The sequence below is a fragment of the Mauremys reevesii genome, unplaced genomic scaffold (genome assembly GCF_016161935.1).
Source record: "Mauremys reevesii isolate NIE-2019 unplaced genomic scaffold, ASM1616193v1 Contig84, whole genome shotgun sequence".
NCBI classification, from domain to species: Eukaryota; Metazoa; Chordata; order Testudines; family Geoemydidae; genus Mauremys; species Mauremys reevesii.
In genome coordinates, this window is record NW_024100900.1 from 238748 (window position 1) to 258604 (window position 19857).

The following is a 19857-nucleotide window of genomic DNA, read 5'->3' on the forward strand; positions in this document are numbered from 1 at the left end:
CCTATACCAACTCCGCACAAACTCGGGTGCTGGAGAGGTGAGTAGGACTTGCTTTTTACCTAACAATTTGGGGGCTTGTCCGGGATTTCTTCTGGTGCGGTGCCTCTGTCCAGTGGCCAGACCACTCATATACGAATTGGCAGGCGCCATGGGAGATTTCTCCCAGCCAATTCAATATTGAGGGGTCGTGTACTGGACAGCAGGATAAACGCCAGTTGGAGGGCTCCTGTCAGACACCATGGGTCAAGGGACTAGCGTGCCTCTTGAGAGTCCGCTGGGGATTGTAAATAAGTTATGGAATGAAGGGAAACTCCCAGTACAGACAGGAATGTCTAGGAGGAAGTTGTACACACTGTGTGTAAGGAATTGGACTGGGTATACCGCGGTATTGGCCGACCCGGAGATGAGGTGGCCTTCATATGGCTCTTTCGAACAGGCTGCCTTAAGAGGAGTAAGGAGCCAGATCGAAAAAGACCATCCGGGACAGTTATGTTACTGGTTTTGTTGGGACACAGCAGCAGAGCTGTGGAAATCTTTAAAAATTATGGCAGTCAGGTATTCTTCCGAGAGTGAACCCCCTCCATGTTATTTCGATGAAGGGTGTAAACCACGGCGTGTTTTAACTCGTCAGTTGGTCCCCACTGCACCTGCCCCTATTCCTCCGCAAGGGGACTCTCTCCAGAGTGCAGAGGGGAATCTGCAGGACTCCAGATTGGAATCTCTGCAGAGGGATAAGGAGGAAATGGAGGGGCACACCTCGGAAGAAGTAATTACTAGGCAAAAGATCAAGCAGCTGCAGCAGGATGCATACTACTCTTATTTCGTTTTTTGTGAATCAGTCAGTACCCCCTGTAAGGGATTATTTCTTAAAGTTTCGCCCTGGTTGGGGAGGTGAGTCAGTCACTTCAGTGTTGGACGTAGCTGATTTTGCATGGGAGAAAGAAAGGGAAAGTAGTAAAAAGAAAGAGAAAAAGGAAGAATATAAGTTGATGGCTTTAGCTTTTTGCGGTGGTATTTGAGGCAGAAGCCGTGGCCGTGGCAGGGGATTTCAGGGTGCTCGGGGAAGAGGGTCCTGGCAACCCCAGCCATCAGGAAATTGTTTTCAGTGCGGACAGCCCGGTCACTTTAAACGTGAATGCCCCTGGGGACGCCCAGAGGGTCCGGTCGCATCCGCAGATACTTACACCAGGGACTAATACACCCCTGCACCACCAGCCCAGCCCGTTCCTCAGGTCTGGATCAACTACGGGCAACAGCAGCAGCTGCAGCAAACTCAGCCTTCTCAATGACGGTACCCCGGGGGCGAAGGCAAACAATGTGATGGTCTTATTTCCTTAATGTCTTTAGCCGGCTCTTTCCTCACTTTCTCCCCTCCCAGCAAAGAGCCTCATCTAACCCTTTCAGTCCAGGGACTGCCTGTCTGTTTCCTCATTGATACTGGAGCTACTTTCTCTCTTTTAAATCATGCCCCCTCTCCCTGGCTATCCTCTGAGGTTAAAACTGCAACTGGGGTGGAAGGCAATCCACTGTCTCTGGGACTCACTTTGCCTCTAAATGTTATTTATGCTGATAAATGTTTTTCTCACCATTTTCTTTTTTCCCCAGCTTGTCCGATCCCTTTGATGGGCCGGGATTTACTCTGTAAGCTTGAGGCTACTTTAACCTGCACTCCTGAAGGGGTAGGATTATTGATGACAGTGTTAGGAGATTCGGCCCCAGCTCAGGTAATTGGGAAACCCCTCTCTCTCCTGACCTCACTGACTTGCCTTCAACCCTCTGGGGAATTTCTGACACTGATGTTGGCCTGCTCCTTTCAGCAGAGCCAGTAAGGATTCAAGTGAAGCCCTCCTTAGCCCCCCATCAGTCCCCCAATACCCCCTGTCGCTGGAAGCTCGGGAAGGCATCCGCCCCATTGTCAAGGGATTCATTGCAAAAAAGCTAGTCCGCCCTCAGCGCACTCCCTGTAATACCCCTATACTGCCTGTCAAAAAGCCTCCTAAAAAGGACGGAGACCCTATTCGTTGGCGCTTTGTACAGGATCTACGGGTTATTAATCAGTATGTGGTCCCTCTTCATGCAGTAGTTCCTGATCCAGCTACTATCATCAGCCAAATCCCCTGGGATGCTGAATGGTTCACTGTTATTGACTTAAAATCAGCCTTTTTCAGCATTCCTGTGCACCCAGACTCTCAATATCTCTTTGGTTTCACCTGGAAGGGACAAAGTTATGTCTGGCAACGACTTCCTCAAGGCTACAGAGACAGCCCCACGATTTTCAGCCAATGCCTCCGCCACGACTTGGAAGGCTTCACCAGTCCACAGGGATCCACGTTAGTCCTATACGTAGATGACATCCTTACTAGGTAACCGCGAAGAAGCCGCCCTCCGCATCGATGGTAAGGCACTTTTATTATACCTACACACCAGAGGCCACAAGGTAGACCCTAACAAGATTCAGTGGGTCTCACAGAAGGTCTGATATCTGGGCTTCCTGTTAACCCCAGAGGGGAGACAAATGGACCCAGTCCGCATAAAGACTATCCAAAACTGCCCTCTGCCAAACACCAAGAAACAACTTTGAGGTTTCTTAGGATTAATTGGCTTCTGCCGCCCTTGGTTGCCGTCCTGCGGGGAGTTGAGCAAACCGCTCCACCGACTCACTGCTAACCTTGCTCCTGACCCTTTGCAGTGGTCCCCAGACACGATCCAAGCCTTTCAGTTACTCAAGGACAGTGTGGCCTCCTCCATGTCTCTCCGCCCCCCCAATTACAGCAAACCCTTTCACCTTTTTGTCCACGAGAGGGGCGGAATTGCTAGTGGCGTCCTTACCCAGCTGAGCGGGCCACACCATTTCCCGCTTGCTTTTTACTCCCAGCAGATCAACCCTGTCGCTCAGGGAACCCCATCCTGCACCCGGACTCTGGCAGCAGCTGCCCTGCTGATCACAAAGGCAAAGAGCCTGACCCTGGGTCATTTTACCACGGTCTGGACCTCTCATGCCTTGTCAGCCCTTCTGCGTAAGGGCACGACCCAAGTCTTTTCGGCCCATCGTCAGCAGCAGCTAAAGGCCGAACTCCTAAAAGACACTAACCTAATTTTTAAAAGGTGTGGGCCCCTTAATCCAGCTACCTTGCTTCCTGACCTGCCAGTCCTCCAGGATCAGCACGACTGTGTGGAAGTAGTTCATAGCATATTACAGATAAGGAACAACCTGTTTGACGTGCCACTGGACAACCCTGATAGCATCCTCTTCTCGGACGGAAGCTCCTTCTATGTTGATGGCAAGCATTTCACCGGTTATGCAGTCACCTCTGAATGGGACATTCAAGAGGCCGCCTCACTGCCAGGCAACTGGGGAGCCCAAGCCGCCGAACTCTACGCCCTGGCCCGAGCTTGCCAGTTGGCCGCTGGTAAGACCGTTACCATTTTTACTGATAGCAAGTATGCTTTTACCCCGTACCAGTACCCGCTGCTGAACTACAGTCGTGGGAGAGCCTCGGAGCCACTCTGGTCAAAGGGACCTGGCTTATGCCGGATGGCCGAGCCTGCCTCCCTCGCTCCACATACCCCGTGGCAGTTCGCTGGCACCATGATAAGGGGGGTCACTACGGCACGCACGCCCTTGTGGACACCATCGCTCGCTTTTGGTATGTTCCAGGCATTCAACCCTACTGCCTGTCAATAGTGAAAGCATGCAGCACATGTCAGCGTAATAAACCTGCTCCGCCTCTTAACAAAATTAAGGGTAAAAGACCTCCGCCTGCTGCTCCATTTCAACATCTTCAAATTGACTTTGCAAATATGCCAAAGGCTTTTGGGAAAAAGCACCTCCTTGTTTTGGTTTGCCCTCTGACTTCATGGGTCGAAGCTTTTCCTACTGCTAATTGTACTGCTGCCACAGTGGCGAAGATCCTCCTTAGAGACATTGTACCCCATTTTGGCATCCCTCTCATACTTGATTCAGATCGCGGACCCCACTTTACTGGTAATGTCCTTGGCCATTTAGAACAAGGACTGGGCATTTCACACTCCTTTCATACACCCTACCACCCCCAGTCTAGCGGGAAAGTTGAGCGTATGAATAGGGAGCTTAAGCTTACATTGGCTAAATACTGTCAGGAAACAGGGTTAAAGTGGCCTCAGGTACTTCCCTTGGTCCTGTTTCACCTTCGCACTCGCCCAACCCGTGTATTGGGATTATCCCCCTTTGAACTGCTCTATGGACATCCCCTTTCAAAGGCGGGTGCTACCACGTGCTGATGTTTCACTATTGGGAGGGGATCATATGACCGCGTGCCAGTTTCTCTCCCTACAGGCTCGCCTCCGTACCCTTTGGAAAGCCTCACAGTTTTCCCAGACCGTGCCGCTGGAAGAACAGATCCACCTGTTCCAACCAGGGGACTTCGTCTGGGCCAAAAAGTTCGTTCGTGGTGACACCCTCCAGCCGAGGTTTACTGGACCCCACCAGGTTCTTTTAACAACCCAGACTGCAGTGTTCCTGGAAGGACGCAAATCCTGGATCCACCACTCCCACGTCAAGCCAGCCGTAGTGGACCACAGTGACGGACCAGCAGCTCTTGCCACCACTGAGGACACTGCCTCTGACCAGTGGACCAGCTTACCTCTTTCAGACATCAGACTTAAATTGACTCGGAAAAAATGAGAGGACCTTTTATTCTGACAACTGTATGTTTTTTATTATGCCTTTTTAGTTTATTTTCTGCTTATGAAGATAATGCTTTTATTAGATATTCCCACGAGGTTAAAACTCGTATTTTAGGAAATAGAAGTAATTGCTGGGTATGTACTCAATTTCCAGTAAATGCAGAACAGGGACTCCCTTCACACCCATTCCCTGACCACTGCTAATATGACTTGGATGCCACCGCTAGAATAAAAGATCCAGTCCAACACAATCTTACATGGGACAAAACAGGAGTGCCAATTAACAGATATCTCAGGGTAACAAATCAGACAGGATCACTGTGTTTTGTTAAAGAAAAGGGTCAACTTTTGTGGGAACCAGTAAATGCAACATCTAAGGGAAATGGCTAAGAACTACTCCTCTGGCCAGCCACCTTATGATTGGTGGGGAGCCTTATGGAATTGGTTGCCTGGATTTGGGTGGGTTAAAAACCTCTTGGTGGGTATTGTTGGGGCCATAGTAATCCTTATAATACTGTGTTGCTGTATTCAGTGTGTTCCCTCCCTCATAAACTCATGTGGGTCAGTTTATTCTTTTTCTACTTCAGCCAAAGGCCTTACTCTCTTCGAGTTGGCCTAGGCTGAAATTGCCAAGCGGCCCTTGGCTCCTTAAAATGGGGTGTAGCTGTTGGTAAATAGTTATCCCAATAGCTACAAATGGAGGAATGTTGAGTCTGAACTCTTTATGAACTGAAACTTAACTCAGACTACATGTCTCTGTCTGAAACTTTTAATCAAAAGCTTTGACCTGCGAACTACTCATGACACCCCCCCTCCCAATAAGTAGCCATCTCTTCCTTTGTCTTTTCTAATTTACATTTTAACCTGTTTTATCCTGTAGAATCTTGATTGATTATGCATGACCATTATGATCTGTTAATCACTTTGTTTACTTCTGTGTATAAACATTGATGCTCACCACTATTATACTTGCCACACTTACTCCAAAGCTTGGCTCTTAAGCTAAGGATGGTGTGAGCCCGTTGATCAACGAATTGTTGTCTGGTCTCTGACAGATTTCTGAGCCTTATACCAACTCCGCACAAACTCGGGTGCTGGAGAGGTGAGTAGGACTTGCTTTTTACCTAACACCAGTGTCTCTCAATCTTTCCAGACTAGTATACCCCTTTCAGGAGTCTGATTTGTCTTGTGTACCCCTCACTTAAAAACTATTTACTTACAAAATCAGACATAGAAATACAAAAGTGTCCCAGCACACTATTACTGGAAAATGGCTGACTAGCCTTTGGGAATCGCAGTGTGTGCCTGTGATTTTCTAGGCACCTTAAAGGCTGGCATTGCAACCCTCAGCGTCACAGCGCCTACGTCCCTCCGGGGATCCCAGCATCTGGGACTCACTAGCCCCAGCAGCAGGGGCTCTGTAGGCTGGGGGAGCATATCCTCCCTGCTTACAATCAGAGGGCTTGTCTCCACTACCCAGCCTTGGATGGTATAGCTAAGCCGGCAACACACGCCAGTGGAGATGCAGTGTGAGCTGACAGAGGGCATTGCTCTGCCGCCATAGCTACACCCCTGCCCCTTACAGCATTAAGGACGCTGACAGAGGTGTGCAGACATAGCTGAGTCTATGCCAGGGAGTGCGGGGGTTGTAGTGCAATGCTGCTCTATTGCATGCGCTGTGGTTTGCTGCTCTGGGCTGAGCAGATTCTAGGTGAAGTCCTTGCTTTTCGGGCACCTCCCCTGGCTTCCTGCACAGCTGCCAACAGCAGAATTAAACAACAACAAGGCTGTTTAAAGACCCCACCCACTGCACTTCCTGGAGCATTTCACACAGAAACATGCTTCCTCTGCACAACACTGGGACAATCCTGGCTGGACACTGCACCTATGGGTGCCTGGTGAAACAACTTTTCAGCCTCTCTCCCTTGCCAAGTTCATCCCTGGCTGTGCTGGGGGCCGAGCTGGGTCGCTGGTGCTCGTTTCCTCGCTGTAAGAAGCGTGACTTTTGGCAGTGGCTTCTGATGATGCCCAGACTCCGGCTGCAGGGAGGCAGAGGTTCCCCATCACCAGCATTGTACTAAGTGTCTCCAGGGGCCGGTTCTCCCAAGGAGCTGGGAGGTGGGCGGTGCGATGGACCGGAACCTGGGGAATGGCCGTGCTCCAGACGCAGCAGCAAGCTCATCCTTGGGGCTCCTGAACAGGTCCCTGGGCATGGCCAGCCAGCTTTGCTGGTGGGGGAGCAGAACTGGTGAGAGAGAGACCTGGAACTCCAGAAGGGCTCAGCACCCGCAGGTATGGCTTTATCCACAGGGCTCCTTCTGTGCTGAGCCCTTCCGGAGATCCTGGCCCCCACAGCCAGAGGCGGATGAAGTTTCCTGGAGCCCTCGGCCAGAGAAAGTGGAGCCCCTCCCAATCCCTTCTGCCTGCCACCCTTCCCAAGTTCAGCCCCTTCTGCCTGTGATCCTACCCATACCCAACCCTTTTCTGCCCCTTCCTCAGGCCCGCCCCTGTTCCACCCAGGGTCCCCCCCTAAATTCCCTCTAAGCTGCTTGGCCGCACAGTAGCCTATTAAATGTCGCACGGGCGCTCAGGGCTGAGATGGGGAGAGATGCCTCTTCCCCATCCCTGGACCTGCCACAGCGGGAAGATGTGCCCCTCCCCCGGCCACAACCCAGCCCCAGCCTGGACCTGCCGCAGCGGGAAGATGTGCCCCTCCCCCGGCCACAACCCAGCCCCAGCCTGGACCTGCCGCAGCAGGGAGAGGTGCCGCTCCCACCCCAGCACAGGTGCTGCTGAGGGGAGAGAGAGCTGGGGGGATCCTTTCTCCCTGCTGCAGCACCGGGGCAGCCTACGCCCTAAACCCCTCATCCTCAGCCCCACCCCAGAGCCCACACCCCAGAGCCCACACCCCCAGCTGGAGCCCTTACCCCCCCCCCCGCACCCCAACCCCTTGCCCCATCCCTGTTCCCCCTCCCCCACTCCACCCCCCGCCGCCCCCGCCCCGCCACCTGAACTTTGCTATGTGCACCACTATGGAGGTGACGTGGGCCCGCAACAATCAGCAGGCCACACGTGTGGGAACAATTCGAGGAACACTGGCCCCATTCCACCCCTCCCACTGCAGCCTTGCAACCCCTTTTGCTCCTTTCTGCCCCACCCTCCACTGTGGCCCCAAGACCGAGAGCTCTGTCCCTGCACCACGGCCCAGGCCGCAGCAGGGAGTGAGAGCTCCTGTAGTGGGGTCTGGGTGCTGGGCCTTCACTGCTACCCCTGCGCTTCTGCAGGGGACCAGGGTTGGGGAGCTGGAACTTCTCCCGCTTCACCTGCTTGGCATTTTTGCCAGAGAGCGGGTCGGGCGTGGGGGCTTGCCCTGCCACCCTCCGGCTTCCACTGGGGATGGGTAGGGAGCCAAAAGTGGGGGCTTTCACCCACCCCGTGGCTTCTGATGGGGTTGGGGGCCGCTGGGGCCGGGGGGAGGCTTCCCCTGCCCTGGTCTGCTACTGCAGAGCGGGGTCGGGGTGTGGGGCTTCCCCTGCCCTGCCTGCCAGGTGGTCAGGGCTCCAGGCTTCCACTGCTTGCTGGCGGATTTTTTCCGGGGGCCCCATTGGTCCAGAAGCTAATCCACCACTGCTCACAGCCAGGGGTCCCCTTTTTCTCTGTCTCCTCCACACTTGGAGGAGCCTTCGTGCTCAGGGACAGGCCAGGGCTCCCGATTCCATCCTTTGAGCAAGGCTCATTTATTGTTATTTAATACTTACTTGGCAGTAGCACTAGCGGCTGTGTGCCCGTGGTGCCAGGTGCTGGACGTGTGCACACTCACACCTGCATGTGGCCAAGACCCTACACAGACCCTACACAAACAAAGCAAAGCACCTTGGGCCTGATTTTTAGGCACCTGAAGATGCAGAGCGGAGCCCAGTTGTGCCAAGGTGCTTTTGAAAATCTCGCAAGGAACCTATCTGCATCTTTGGCCACCAAAATACCCTTGAAAATCCAGCCCTTAGCCCCTCTCACCCTGCCCTATGGCTGCAGACAGCTGTCCTGACACCGGCAGCGAATCCCCACTAGGAGGATTGGTTTAGACGAGAGTGGGGCAGAGGTGTCTGGGCCCCACCGGGCCTCACTGCTCTCCAGCTTGGCATGGCCACCTGCTTGTGCCATGCCTGGCTCGTCCCTGCCTCTGCAGCATCCGGATCCTCCTGCTTCTCCCAGACTCACCCCAGCCGGGGAGCAAGTGACGGGTTCCTAATTTAGCACCGGACACCCAGGGCGCCTTCTTGGTGACACTCAGTGCCTCTGGCAGCATAAAGGGGCCTGAGAGAGGGGGGCCGGCTGTGTCGATACAGGCGTGTCCCAGGGCCAAGGAGGGTTACAGGGGTAACCAATCTGTGGTCGCTCACTGTAACAACAATAACCCATTCAGTGTGGTCTGGGATGTCCTGCCGAGTCCCCTGAGAAGAATCACCATGGAAACCCCTTTGAGCACACATGCAGGTGTGAGTGTGCCCATCTTCTCCGGGCCCTTCCTGCTAGCTCCGAATGGGAACAGCAGCCCAGCCCTCCACCACAGCCACAGCAGCTCCAGTCTACGTTTGCCTGTCTATTGCCGTCTCCCACTGACTGTGTCCCTCCGCTCCATCTTATCTCTCTCTCCCCACACACCCCTTCTATCTCTCCATCCCCCCCCCTCAGCTGGTTTAGTGGGCAGGCTGTGGTCCATAGGCTGAGAACGGGGTGGGGACTCTGTCCCTGTGTGTGTCTCCACCTCTTGCTCCGGAAGGGGCTGACCACCTGGACTTTGTCTCTCCTGGAAATCATTGGCCTCGGGGGCTGGGCAGGGCCTGGCTCCCTGATCCCTCCCTGTGGCAGAGCTTCGTCCCCACATCTCCAAGAGCTGTGCCAGGCCAGGGCTTGGGGTGCTGCAGAGAGAGCTCCTGGTCTGGCCTCTCTTCCCTGGCGGAGGTCAATCCCCTGAGCTCCCAGGGACCTCACACTCTGACTGCTGCCTCCCATACCCCCAGGCGGAGCGATCTGGGCAGGTGGGTACATGGCTTGCAGGGGAAGGGAGGCTATAAACAGGGGGCTGGCAGGGCTGGAGCAAGCACTCCCCAGTGCAGTGAACCATTAATCCCTGTGACAGGGAAAGCTCATCTCTGGGGAGAGGCAGGGCAGGGGATGCCTGGAGGAGGGGGGCCCAGCAGGAAGGGGACCGGGCAGAGGGTAACCAGGGGGAGGGGGCCCAGCAGGGAGATGTGCATGGGGCACCCACTGCAGTGGTGAGGCACACTCAGGGATGGGTAGGAGATGCCAAAGGGATGGGAATTTGTAGCAAAGTGATGACTCACCCGTGCAGCACCTCCTGCTGGTCATCTGGGAATTAACTCTTGCCCAGATCTGGAGCGCCTCCTTCTGGCTGGTGTCTCGCCTGCCCCTCTCAGCCCCAGTACCTTTGTGGGCCTTGAACAAGGCCTGCAGCCTGGGATTTTATCAGGCTGGAGCTCCCCTTGCCTTTCCCCTGCACTGCTCTGCTTCAGGTACAGACACTCCCTGGTTATGCAAACCCAACTTACAGAAAAAGTTCCATAAGCTTTTTCTTGTTCTCCCCCCCGCCTTTCTTTTTTTGGTGTAATTGCCGGGTAGACATTCCCAGCTTACGCAAAATTCCACTTACAGAATGTTTGCATAGATCAGGGAGTATCTGTACCTTGCTCCCAGGCAGCTAACCCTTCCCACTCCAGGGCCAGAGTCAGATGCCTCTAGCTCCTGGCTCACAGCCCCTTTATAGGGCCAGCTGTGGCCTGACTGGGCTGGCCACACCTGTGATCAGCTACTCCCTCAGCTGCTTTCACTCCTTTTCCCAGCCACAGCCCTCTCCAGGGCTGCTTTTAACCCCTACAGGGATGGGGCGCTGCCCCACTACCGGGGCTGCATACCAGCGCTGCCCAGGCAGTGAAGGGGGAGGAGGAAGCAATGGGCCTGCAGTTAGATAGACACAGACCCATTCCCCATCGGCGGGTTGCACAGTGCTGGGCGGGAGTTAGATCTGCAGTCAGATAGATGCCGGCCCTTGCGCATGGTGATAGGCTCCTGCGTCTCCCTGCAGGGCTGGTCATCTCAGGCTCTGCGAGGCCAGGCAATGGCAGTGGAGTATGTCACATATCAGGGCATCAAATTCCCCCCTGCGTATAACTCTGAGCGGAGCCTGCACTTCGCCCACAAGGAGTTCCAGGTGCAGGACGATGATGTCTTCAACGTCACCTACCCCAAATCAGGTAGGGCTCTGCGGGCATGGATGGGGGGAACATCCCAGGTCAGGGTGGTGGGAGAGGGCCCTGTTATCCTGAACCCCATTATGTGGGGCATGGGGAGGGCTGGGTGTGGCCAGTGCAGCTATCGGGGAGGGGCTGGGGAGGGCTCAATGGGGCTGGGGTGTCTATTGGGGGTTGGAGATGGCTAGGGGGCACTGAGGTGGCTTTTGGGGATGGGGTGAGGAGGCTTGGATGGCTTTGGGGAGGATGGTGGGGAGGGCTATAGGAGAAGGCTGAGATGGCTCTAGGGGAGGACGGCAGGGAGGGCTGGGATGGCTATAGAGGATGGAATGATGAGGCTTGGATGCCTATAGGGGAGGGCTATAGGAGAAGGCTGGGAAGGCTATAGGGGCAGTGGTGGGGCTCAGCCCTGTGGGCCCCACTGGCCCAGGAAGGCACACTGTGCTCAGAGACAGCTCCACATCCCGCTAGGCACCTGTGACAGAGCCCCCTGTCCCCCAGGCACAGTGTGGATGACCGAGATCTTGAGCCTGATCCGCAGCGGCGGGGACCCAGCCTGGAACCGAACCGTCCTCAACTCCACCCGCGTGCCCTGGTTCACTACCCGCCTGGGGCTGGAGTCTGCACTGAGCTACCCCCGACCTCGCCTGCTGACCTGCCACCTCCCCATCCACCTCTTCCCCACATCCTTCTTTGGCTCCAGGGCCAAGGTGGGCCAGGCAGGCTGTGCATGGGGGTTACAGTACAGAGCCGGGGGGCGGGAGGGTCAGGTTCTCGTGCAGAGCCGGGGGAGGGGTCAAGGTTATGATGCAGAGCCGGGGAGGGGCAGGGGCTAAGGTGCAGATCCATAGTGTGACAGGTCCCCCACAGGGTGCCACCTGGAACTGGAGTACTGCTGAGCCCTCTGTTCTACCAGTCTGGGTTCCCTCTCACACGGTGAAGTTGTGGCAAGCTGCAAAGCCCTCCAAGCTTGCACTCACAGCAACATCCACAGGCAGTGGCCACACCCAGCTGTGCTCATGAATGCTCTACCAGCCAACAATAGAGAGGCTTCAGCCAAAGTACTCTCCCGCCTAGGATCCTGGTCAAAAACGTGAACAGTCTATTAGTTCTTATCCAGTCTGCCCCCTCCCTCGATGTGGAGAGGAATATGAACAAAGCCGTTGTTAACTGAGCTGAGATTTTTCCCCGAGCACGTCACTTAAACCACGTCACGATAAAAAATATAAAATCGATTTATTAACCACAGAAAGATAGATTTGAAGTGATTATAAGTGATAGCAAACAGATCAAAGATAGTTACCATAAGAAATAAAACAATCTAAGCCTAATATACTAACTAGGATTTGAATCCAGCAGTGTCTCACCCTGTTACATAGACCAAGCAATTTGCTGATGTTTCCTACACAGACAGGGCTTTCTTCTTTCCTGCCTGGCACCAGCACGTGCCTCCCAATTCAGTCTTTTCCTCTGGTATTCTCAGCTGTTTGGTTGCAGGGAGAGTGAGGTCCAGTCATGATGTCACTTCCCCCTTTTATATCTTCCTCCAACTTGCTGGAAAGCTCTTTTACTGTGACCTGGGTCAAACAGTTCCCATTTTGTGGTGCTACCTCTTTGAGGTTTCTATTCTACCCACTTCCTGGGGTAATATATTGGGTATTGCCTCAATAGGCCATCAGCGTTGTTTGGCCTTTTTATTGTTCTACCTCAAATGCTGCTGGTGGGTGTCCCCAACCTCACAACATGTTTCAGTAGCACATATGTAGCCAAACTTCATAACTTCACATACAATCATAGCACATAACATTTAACAGGATATTAATGTTCAACATATTAAGACTTTTAGAATGACACCCCACAAGGCATGCTCTGTACAAAACCTATCCTAATCCTATCACCATGGTGCATATGGGTACAGAGTGTCTCTGTGGGGCACAGAGTGTCACACATAGAGAGTAGGGTTTGGGGCATGTGCAGCAAAGGACAGTCTTAAGCTTGTCCCTGAATTCCAAGTGCTTTAACCCTGCCCCCGTGGAGCCACGGGTGTTTACCTGGCTCTGGGGCCAGTGGCTGGACACCCACGGACAGTCAGACCGGGAGAGTGATGCTGGCAGCTCTGCTCTGCAGAGCACTTCAGGGGCTCCCTGACCTGTAGGAGAGATAACAGCAGAACAGCATTTCCTGTACCAGTCCCTACCCTTCGCCCCTCAGCCTATGACTTGGTCTGACCCCTGCCTGCGCTCCCCTCCAGGTGATCTACACACTCCGCAATCCCAAGGACGTCCTGGTCTCCTATTTCTATTTCTCCAAGATGTGCAGCTCATACGAGGACCCCGAGTCCTTCGAGCAGTTCCTGGGGGACTTTCTTAGTGGGGACGGTGAGTGCGGCTTCAGGGCCTGGGACGTCTCGGGACATGGGAGGTGCAATACCTGATCCAAGCCTGGCCAGCCACAGATGCAGTCTGCCCCACATTACCATCCCACTGACTCCACAATCCCATCACTCTGCAGCCTTGGGCAGTGGTGTGTGTGTATCGGGGGTGGAGGTATTCACCAGAGCTCTCCAGTCCCAGCTCCTGTCCCTAGCCAATCCCTGGGGGGTCTCTACTTGTGTCCCAGGGCATGGGGGTCATGGTATTGGGGCTCTTTAGTCTCATCCCATTAGGGTGACGCAAGCAGTGAGTCCATCACCCATGTCAGACTAACCGCACAGCTACATAGTGGGGAATAACTGGCTAGGGGGTGGCACTACTGCAAAGGATCTGTGGGTTAGAGTGGCTCGCACATTCAACGTAAGTCAGCAATGGGACAGCTGCACAAAAGGCTGCTATTGTTCTGGGGGGTGTTAACAGGAGTGTTGGTCTGCCAGGACATTGCCCCACTCTAGGCACTGATGAGGCCTCAACTGGGGGGACAGTGTCTTCAGGAAAGACGGGAAGAAGCTGGGGAGAGGCCAGAGAAGAGCAACAAAACTTCTAAGAGGTTTGGCAACCCTGACCTATGAGGAGAGGTTGGAAGAATAGGGCGTGTTTAGTCCAGGGAGGAGGGGGCTGAGGGAGACCGGAGAACAGTCTGCAAATACGGGAAAGGTTGCTGTAAAGAGGATGGGGATTAATTGTTCTGCATGTTCATCCAGGGGAGGACAAGGGAGATGTAGGTTAGATAGTAGGACAAACTTTCCAAGAGTGTGGAGAAAGTGAATAAGGAAAGGTTATTTACTTGTTCCCATAATATAAGAACTAGGGACCACCAAATGAAATTAATGGGCAGCAGGTTTAAAACAAATAAAAGGAAGTTCTTCTTCACACAGCGCACAGTCATCCTGTGGCACTCCTTGCCTGAGGAGGTTGTGAAGGTTAGGACTATAACGGGGTTTAAAAAAGAACTAGAAAAATTCATGGAGGTTAAGTCCATAAATGGCTATTAGCCAGGATGGGTAAGGAATAGTGTCCCTAGCCTCTGTTTGTCAGAGGGTGGAGATGGATGGCAGGAGAGAGATCACTTGATCATTGCCTGTTAGGTTCACTCCCTCTGGGGCACTTGGCATTGGCCACTGTCGGTAGACAGGATACTGGGCTGGATGGACCTTTGGTGTGACCCAATATGGCCATTCTTATGTTCTTAAGGGTAGCTCAGCTCTGGAACAGGTGACCTAGGGAGGTTGTGGGATCCCGTCACTGGAGGTTTCCAAGAACAAGTTGAACAAACCCCTGCCAGGGCTGATCTAGGGTGACTCGGCCCTGCCTTGCCGCAGAGGGATGGACGTGATGACCTCTTGAGGGTCCCTCCAGCCCCACGTTTCTAGGAGTCTCCATTGGGGTGTCTTCTTGCAGCCTAGCAGGAGCGTTCCCTGCCCACATGAAAGTCCCCTCTGTGCTGACTCTCTGACTGACACTCACAGGCTGCTCTGCTCTCTGCCCCTGCAGTGCCCCACGGGTCCTGGTTTGATCATGTCAGAGGCTGGATGGAAATGAAGGGCAAAGAGAATTTCTTCTTCATCACTTATGAGGAGCTGCAGCAGGTAAAGTGACCCAGCCACATCCCCTCTGTTGTAGACTGGCCGTGGATCCACTGGAGTCAATCAGCGAGCTCCCTGGCTGGGGTAAATCAGGAGTAACTGAACTAGAGTCAATGAGGCTGATTCCCCTAATTCATCATGATGTAAATCAGGTGTCAGGGGGTTGGGGTGTGGGAGGGGGTGAGGGTGAGGGCTCTGGGCTTGGGCCAAGGGGTTCAGAGTGTGAGGGGAGGTCCAGGCGTGCCTGGGGCAGAGCGTTGGGGTGCAGGAGGGGATGCAGGGTGCAAGCTCTGGGAGGGAATTTGGGTGCTGGAGGGGGCTCAGGGCTGGGGGAGGGGGTTGTGGTGTGGGAGCGGGGGAGGAGTATGGGCTCTGGGAGGGAGGTGGGTGCAGGGGGGGCTCCAGATTGGGACAGAGGGTTGGGGTGCAGGAGGGGGTGCAGAGTGCAGGGTCCGGCCAGGCGGCACTTACCTCAGGTGGCTCCCAGTTGGGGGGCAGTGGGGCAAAGCAGGCTCCCTGCCTGCCCTGGCCTGTGCTGCTCCCGGAAGCAGCCAGCATGTCCCTGCGGCCCATTGGGGAGGCAGGGGGCTCTGCATTCTGCAGGCACCACCTCCACAGCTCCCATTGGTGTAGTTCCCGACCAATGGGAGCTACAGAGTTGGCGCTCAGGGCACAGGCAGTACGTGGAGACCCCATTACCCGCCCCTCCCCTGTGGGTGCAGGGACATGTCGCCGCTCCTGGGAATGGCGTGGGGCCAGGGCAGGCAGGGAGACTGCCTTACCCCACTGCACCGCCGGACTTTTAGTGGCCTAAAATCTCCCGGTTTGGCTTCCGTAGCCTCCGGGAGATAGAGCCCAATTCCGGGAGACTCCCGGCAAAATCGGGAGGATTGACAACCCTATGCACCACCTGCCCAGGGCAGGGCAGCACGGGGGGCTCCGCCAAGCCATGCCATGGTTACTGAGGCTGTTGTTTTCCCCCCAGGACCTGAGGGGCAGCGTGCGACGACTTTGCCAGTTCCTGGAGCAGGAGCTGGATGATGGAGCTATCAACTCGGTGGTGGAGAATGCCTCCTTCAGGGCCATGAAAGAGAACAAGATGTGCAACTCGACGCTGCTCCCCAGGGACATCATGGATCAGGACAAGGGCACGTTCCTGAGGAAGGGTGAGGAGATGGGTGCCCTGGGGCACTGCCCCCCAAGCTGCTGGGTATGGCGAGTCTTGGCCCCCCAGTAGCGACAGTGAGGGGAGCTGCTGTGAGCCAGTCCAACAAGGTTGACCCCATCTGTGGGGAGCCAGGGAGCAGAGCCAGGAGTGCTTGCTGGGAACTGAGTGGGCTCAGCTCCTCCTTCTGTGAGCAAGCTCCCCTTGACGCACAGGGTGAGGGGAGAGACACGCTGACCCAACCCCCTCAATGGCCACGGTGCAAATCCTGAGTTGACGCCTCTCCCGATTTCACAGGCATCTGTGGGGACTGGAAGAACCATTTCACGGTGGCACAGAGCGAGGCCTTCGACAGGATCTACCAGGACCGGATGAGGGGGCTGCCGGAGGCGTTCCCATGGGATGCACGCTAGGAGTGAACGGCAGGAATAAAGCAGAGCATGGAACCGCAGGGAGCTGGGCTGAGTTAGTAGGGACAAGTGTCTGCAGTGGTTCACACAGACCGTGGAAGGGCATGGCTCCGGCCTAGCGGGATGGACCAGTGCCAGGAGCATTGCCTGGCATGAGTGTCCTCTGCCAGCACTGCCTCCCACACTCCTTCATCCCACCAGGCGCTCGAGTCAGCTTGGCCCTAGCCTCCTGGGGCCCGTTGCATATCCGATTGCCCCCGTGAAGGTGTTCAGCTGTAGCCGCCAGCCAATGCAGCTTGCTCTGTCCGTGTCTTCTGGATTAAAGATCCCTTGGCCCTGTGATAGCCCCCTGAACCTTCTCCGCAACCGCTACATAGACTGAGGCCCTTATGCTCGGTCACGTTCTGGGGGTGAGGGGTTGTGTCACCACGGCCTGCCCTGTAACTCTGGGTGCCTTAAATGCTCTGCTGCTGAGGCTCACAATCTGGACACCCATAGCCAGCAGATAAAATCATAGAATATCAGGGCAAATGGCCCCATGGTGGCCAGGAACACGGATTGCGACAGGGAGCTTGTCCCGTCTGTGCTCTCAGGACCTGCATGCTGGCACCCAGGCAGTGTGAAGGAGGGAGCACAGGAGCTCAGAGTCGGATGTGGGGCTCTGAGCCCCCATGCTTCCTCCTTCACACTGGCTGAGTGCCAGCATGCAGGACTGAGCCAAAAGCAATCTGATGAGATTCAACAAGGACAAGTGCAGAGTCCTGCACTTAGGACGGAAGAATCCCATGCACCGCTACAGGCTGGAGACCGACTGGCTAAGTGGCAGTTCTGCAGAAAAGGACCTGGGAATTACAGTGGATGAGAAGCTGAATATGAGTCAACAGTGTGCCCTTGTTGCCAAGAAGACTAACGGCATTTTGGGCTGTATAAGTAGGAGCATTGCCAGCAGATCGAGGGACATGATTATTCCCCTCTATTCAGCATCTGGCCCCACACTACAGAAAGGATGTGGACATATTGGAGAGAGTCCAGTGGAGGGCAATGAAAATGATTAGGAGGCTGGGGCACATGACTTATGAGGAGAGGCTGAGGGAATTGGGCTTATCTAGTTTGCAGAAGAAAGGATGGGGCTCGGCTGTTCTCATTGGCGACAGATGACAGAACAAGGAGTAATGGTCTCAAGTTGCAGTGGGGGAGGTCTAGGTTGGATATTAGGAAACACTATTTCATTAGGAGGGTGGTGAAGCACTGGAATGGGTTACCTAAGGAAATGATGGTATCTCCATTCTTAGAGGTTTTTAAGGTCAGGCTTGACAAAGCCCTGGCTGGGATGATTTAGTTGGTAACTGTTCCTGCTTTGAGCAGGGGGTTGGACTAGATACCTCCTGAGGTCCCTTCCAACCCTGCTAGTCTATGATTCTGTGAAAGGGCTCGCTGCTCACAAGGAGTTCGGTGGCTGCTAAAAAAATCACAGAGCTGCTCACAGCCTGAGTTAGGTGCCCAACGCACCTACACAACGAATGGAGAGCCAGAGGCGCCCCATGCAGCCAGGCTCAAAGAACTCCCTGTTAGGGTTCCACCGGCCCAGGCTCGCCTGGGGACACGGCCAGGCCCACACATGGCAGCTTTGAAACTGGCAGGGACTAGACAGCCTCTCCCCGAAACACACAGACAAGCCGAGTGACACGGATTGTCCCGGGAGGGTGGGGCTCCCACTCCTCTACAAATACATCATTTCGCTCAACCTGCACCATCTGCGTGGGCCTGCATGCACCCAGCATTGCCCCTCCAGGACGCTGGACACACAGGCCGCAGCCTCCACACTTAAAAATCCTTCCAAAACGCTGCCGGGACTTGTGATCCATTCCATACACAGGGAGGAGGGTGGCGCGGCAGAGCAGAAGGGGGGGTGAGCTGAACTGCCTGGTCACACAGACACAAATGCCTTTCCCACAGGCTCCACCCCCTGGCACAGCACAGCCAAGGGACACCCTAGCGGCAGTCACTCAGTCACATGCCAGTGAACTCCAGGAATGCCCTGCACCTTAGGACCACGGCTCTATGCGATAGAGCTCTAGGTTTCCCCTCGGGCTGGTCCACACCTGGAGGGGAGACCTCTCCTACCACGGGAGTGCAAGAGGGGCTGCCCTCCCCCTGGGCCTAGTTGCCTCTCTAGAGGACATGATAATCCAAGTGCATGTGCGTGCGTCTGCTCCCCGCTGGATACCCCCTGTGAACGCCTTCCTCCGCTGAAACACACCCAGGCTCCAGGATCACCCATAGCCTGTGGGAATGTTAGCGCAGACCCCCACCCCCTGCACACACATACGCAGCCCACATGCCAGCAATGCACCCTTGCCATCCTGCCCTGAGCCCCCTCCACACACAGCTCCCACAGAACACCACGGAAGGGCAGCCACAACGCTCAGCACTTCCGCTGGGAAAACAGGGCTCCCAGCCGGACAGAGCCCCGGGACACCCACCCACCCAGCAAGGAACCCCACCGCTCCATCAGGGCCTCACACAGTGTTACAAAGAGATCCCGCGGCTTGGGAACCCCCCTGTGAAGGGGAACCTCTCTGGGAACCCCTCGCTGGCTGAGTGCCACACATTTCGGCACATCTGGGCTCGCTGCTAGCCCCCCGGTGACAGACACAGTTAGGTGACCAATCACTGGAGGAGTTTAGCCCACACAGGCCCTGTGCCAGACACCAATGCTCCATGAAAGCCAGGGGGTTTGGACCCGCGCCTACACAGCTGCTCTGCTGCAAGAGAGGAGCGGGTTGTAGCAGCATGGGCTCCTGACATCCCCGCGCACCAGTTCTGAACACCCAATGCAAGTCTGAGCCTGGGTCACATTTGGCCTGCTCCCCATCACCAGCATGGAGAGTAGCGGGCACCCTGGGGTGGGGGCAGCCTAGGCCTTATGGAAACCCTTGGCAAGGGGCTTTCTGGTGTCCAGGCTCAGGACTCAAGTTGAGCTGAAAGGGAGCAGTGTGGGGGGAGCTGCAGAGCCAGGTTAGTTCCCTGGGCACAGGGTAAACAGCAGACCCCCGGCTCACCCCGGCCCCTGGATCTGCTCAGCCCCTGGGTCTGGGATCTACATACTAGTTCACCAAAGAGCGTCACCATAGGGAAAGCCTGTGTCACAGTGCTCACTGTGCGATGTATGTACGGGTCATAGGTAAGGCGTTATGGATCTACACCCAACAGCGTGTTCTTAAGGTATGTGACGTGGGGCCGGTCACCAAACGGCGAGACACAGCTTTCTTTCAGGCCAGGGGGTTTATCTATCTGTTAGGCTACATGTCCAGGAAGTATTGTAGGGCT

At 55.1% G+C, this 19857-nt stretch overlaps 1 protein-coding gene across 1 annotated transcript; it reads left to right on the forward strand.

Annotated features, from left to right (window-relative positions):
• Window positions 1-6513: 6513 nt before the first annotated feature.
• LOC120394934 (sulfotransferase 2B1-like) lies at window positions 6514-17136 on the forward strand. The gene is made up of 7 exons (XM_039519127.1): window positions 6514-6957; window positions 10769-10937; window positions 11436-11644; window positions 13186-13312; window positions 14861-14955; window positions 15938-16118; window positions 16415-17136. The coding sequence occupies exons 1-7, from the start codon at window positions 6796-6798 to the stop codon at window positions 16528-16530; spliced, it is 1059 nt and encodes a 352-aa protein (XP_039375061.1). The 5' UTR covers window positions 6514-6795; the 3' UTR covers window positions 16531-17136.
• Window positions 17137-19857: the final 2721 nt, after the last annotated feature.

Bases quoted from the DNA above. Each gene is read 5' to 3' on its own strand.
- LOC120394934 (XM_039519127.1), top strand. From the start codon at position 6,796: ATGGACCGGAACCTGGGGAATGGCCGTGCTCCAGACGCAGCAGCAAGC. The intron at 14,956-15,937 runs GTAAAGTGACCC...TTTTCCCCCCAG, and splicing joins CTTATGAGGAGCTGCAGCAG to GACCTGAGGGGCAGCGTGCG. The intron at 16,119-16,414 runs GTGAGGAGATGG...CCGATTTCACAG, and splicing joins GGGCACGTTCCTGAGGAAGG to GCATCTGTGGGGACTGGAAG.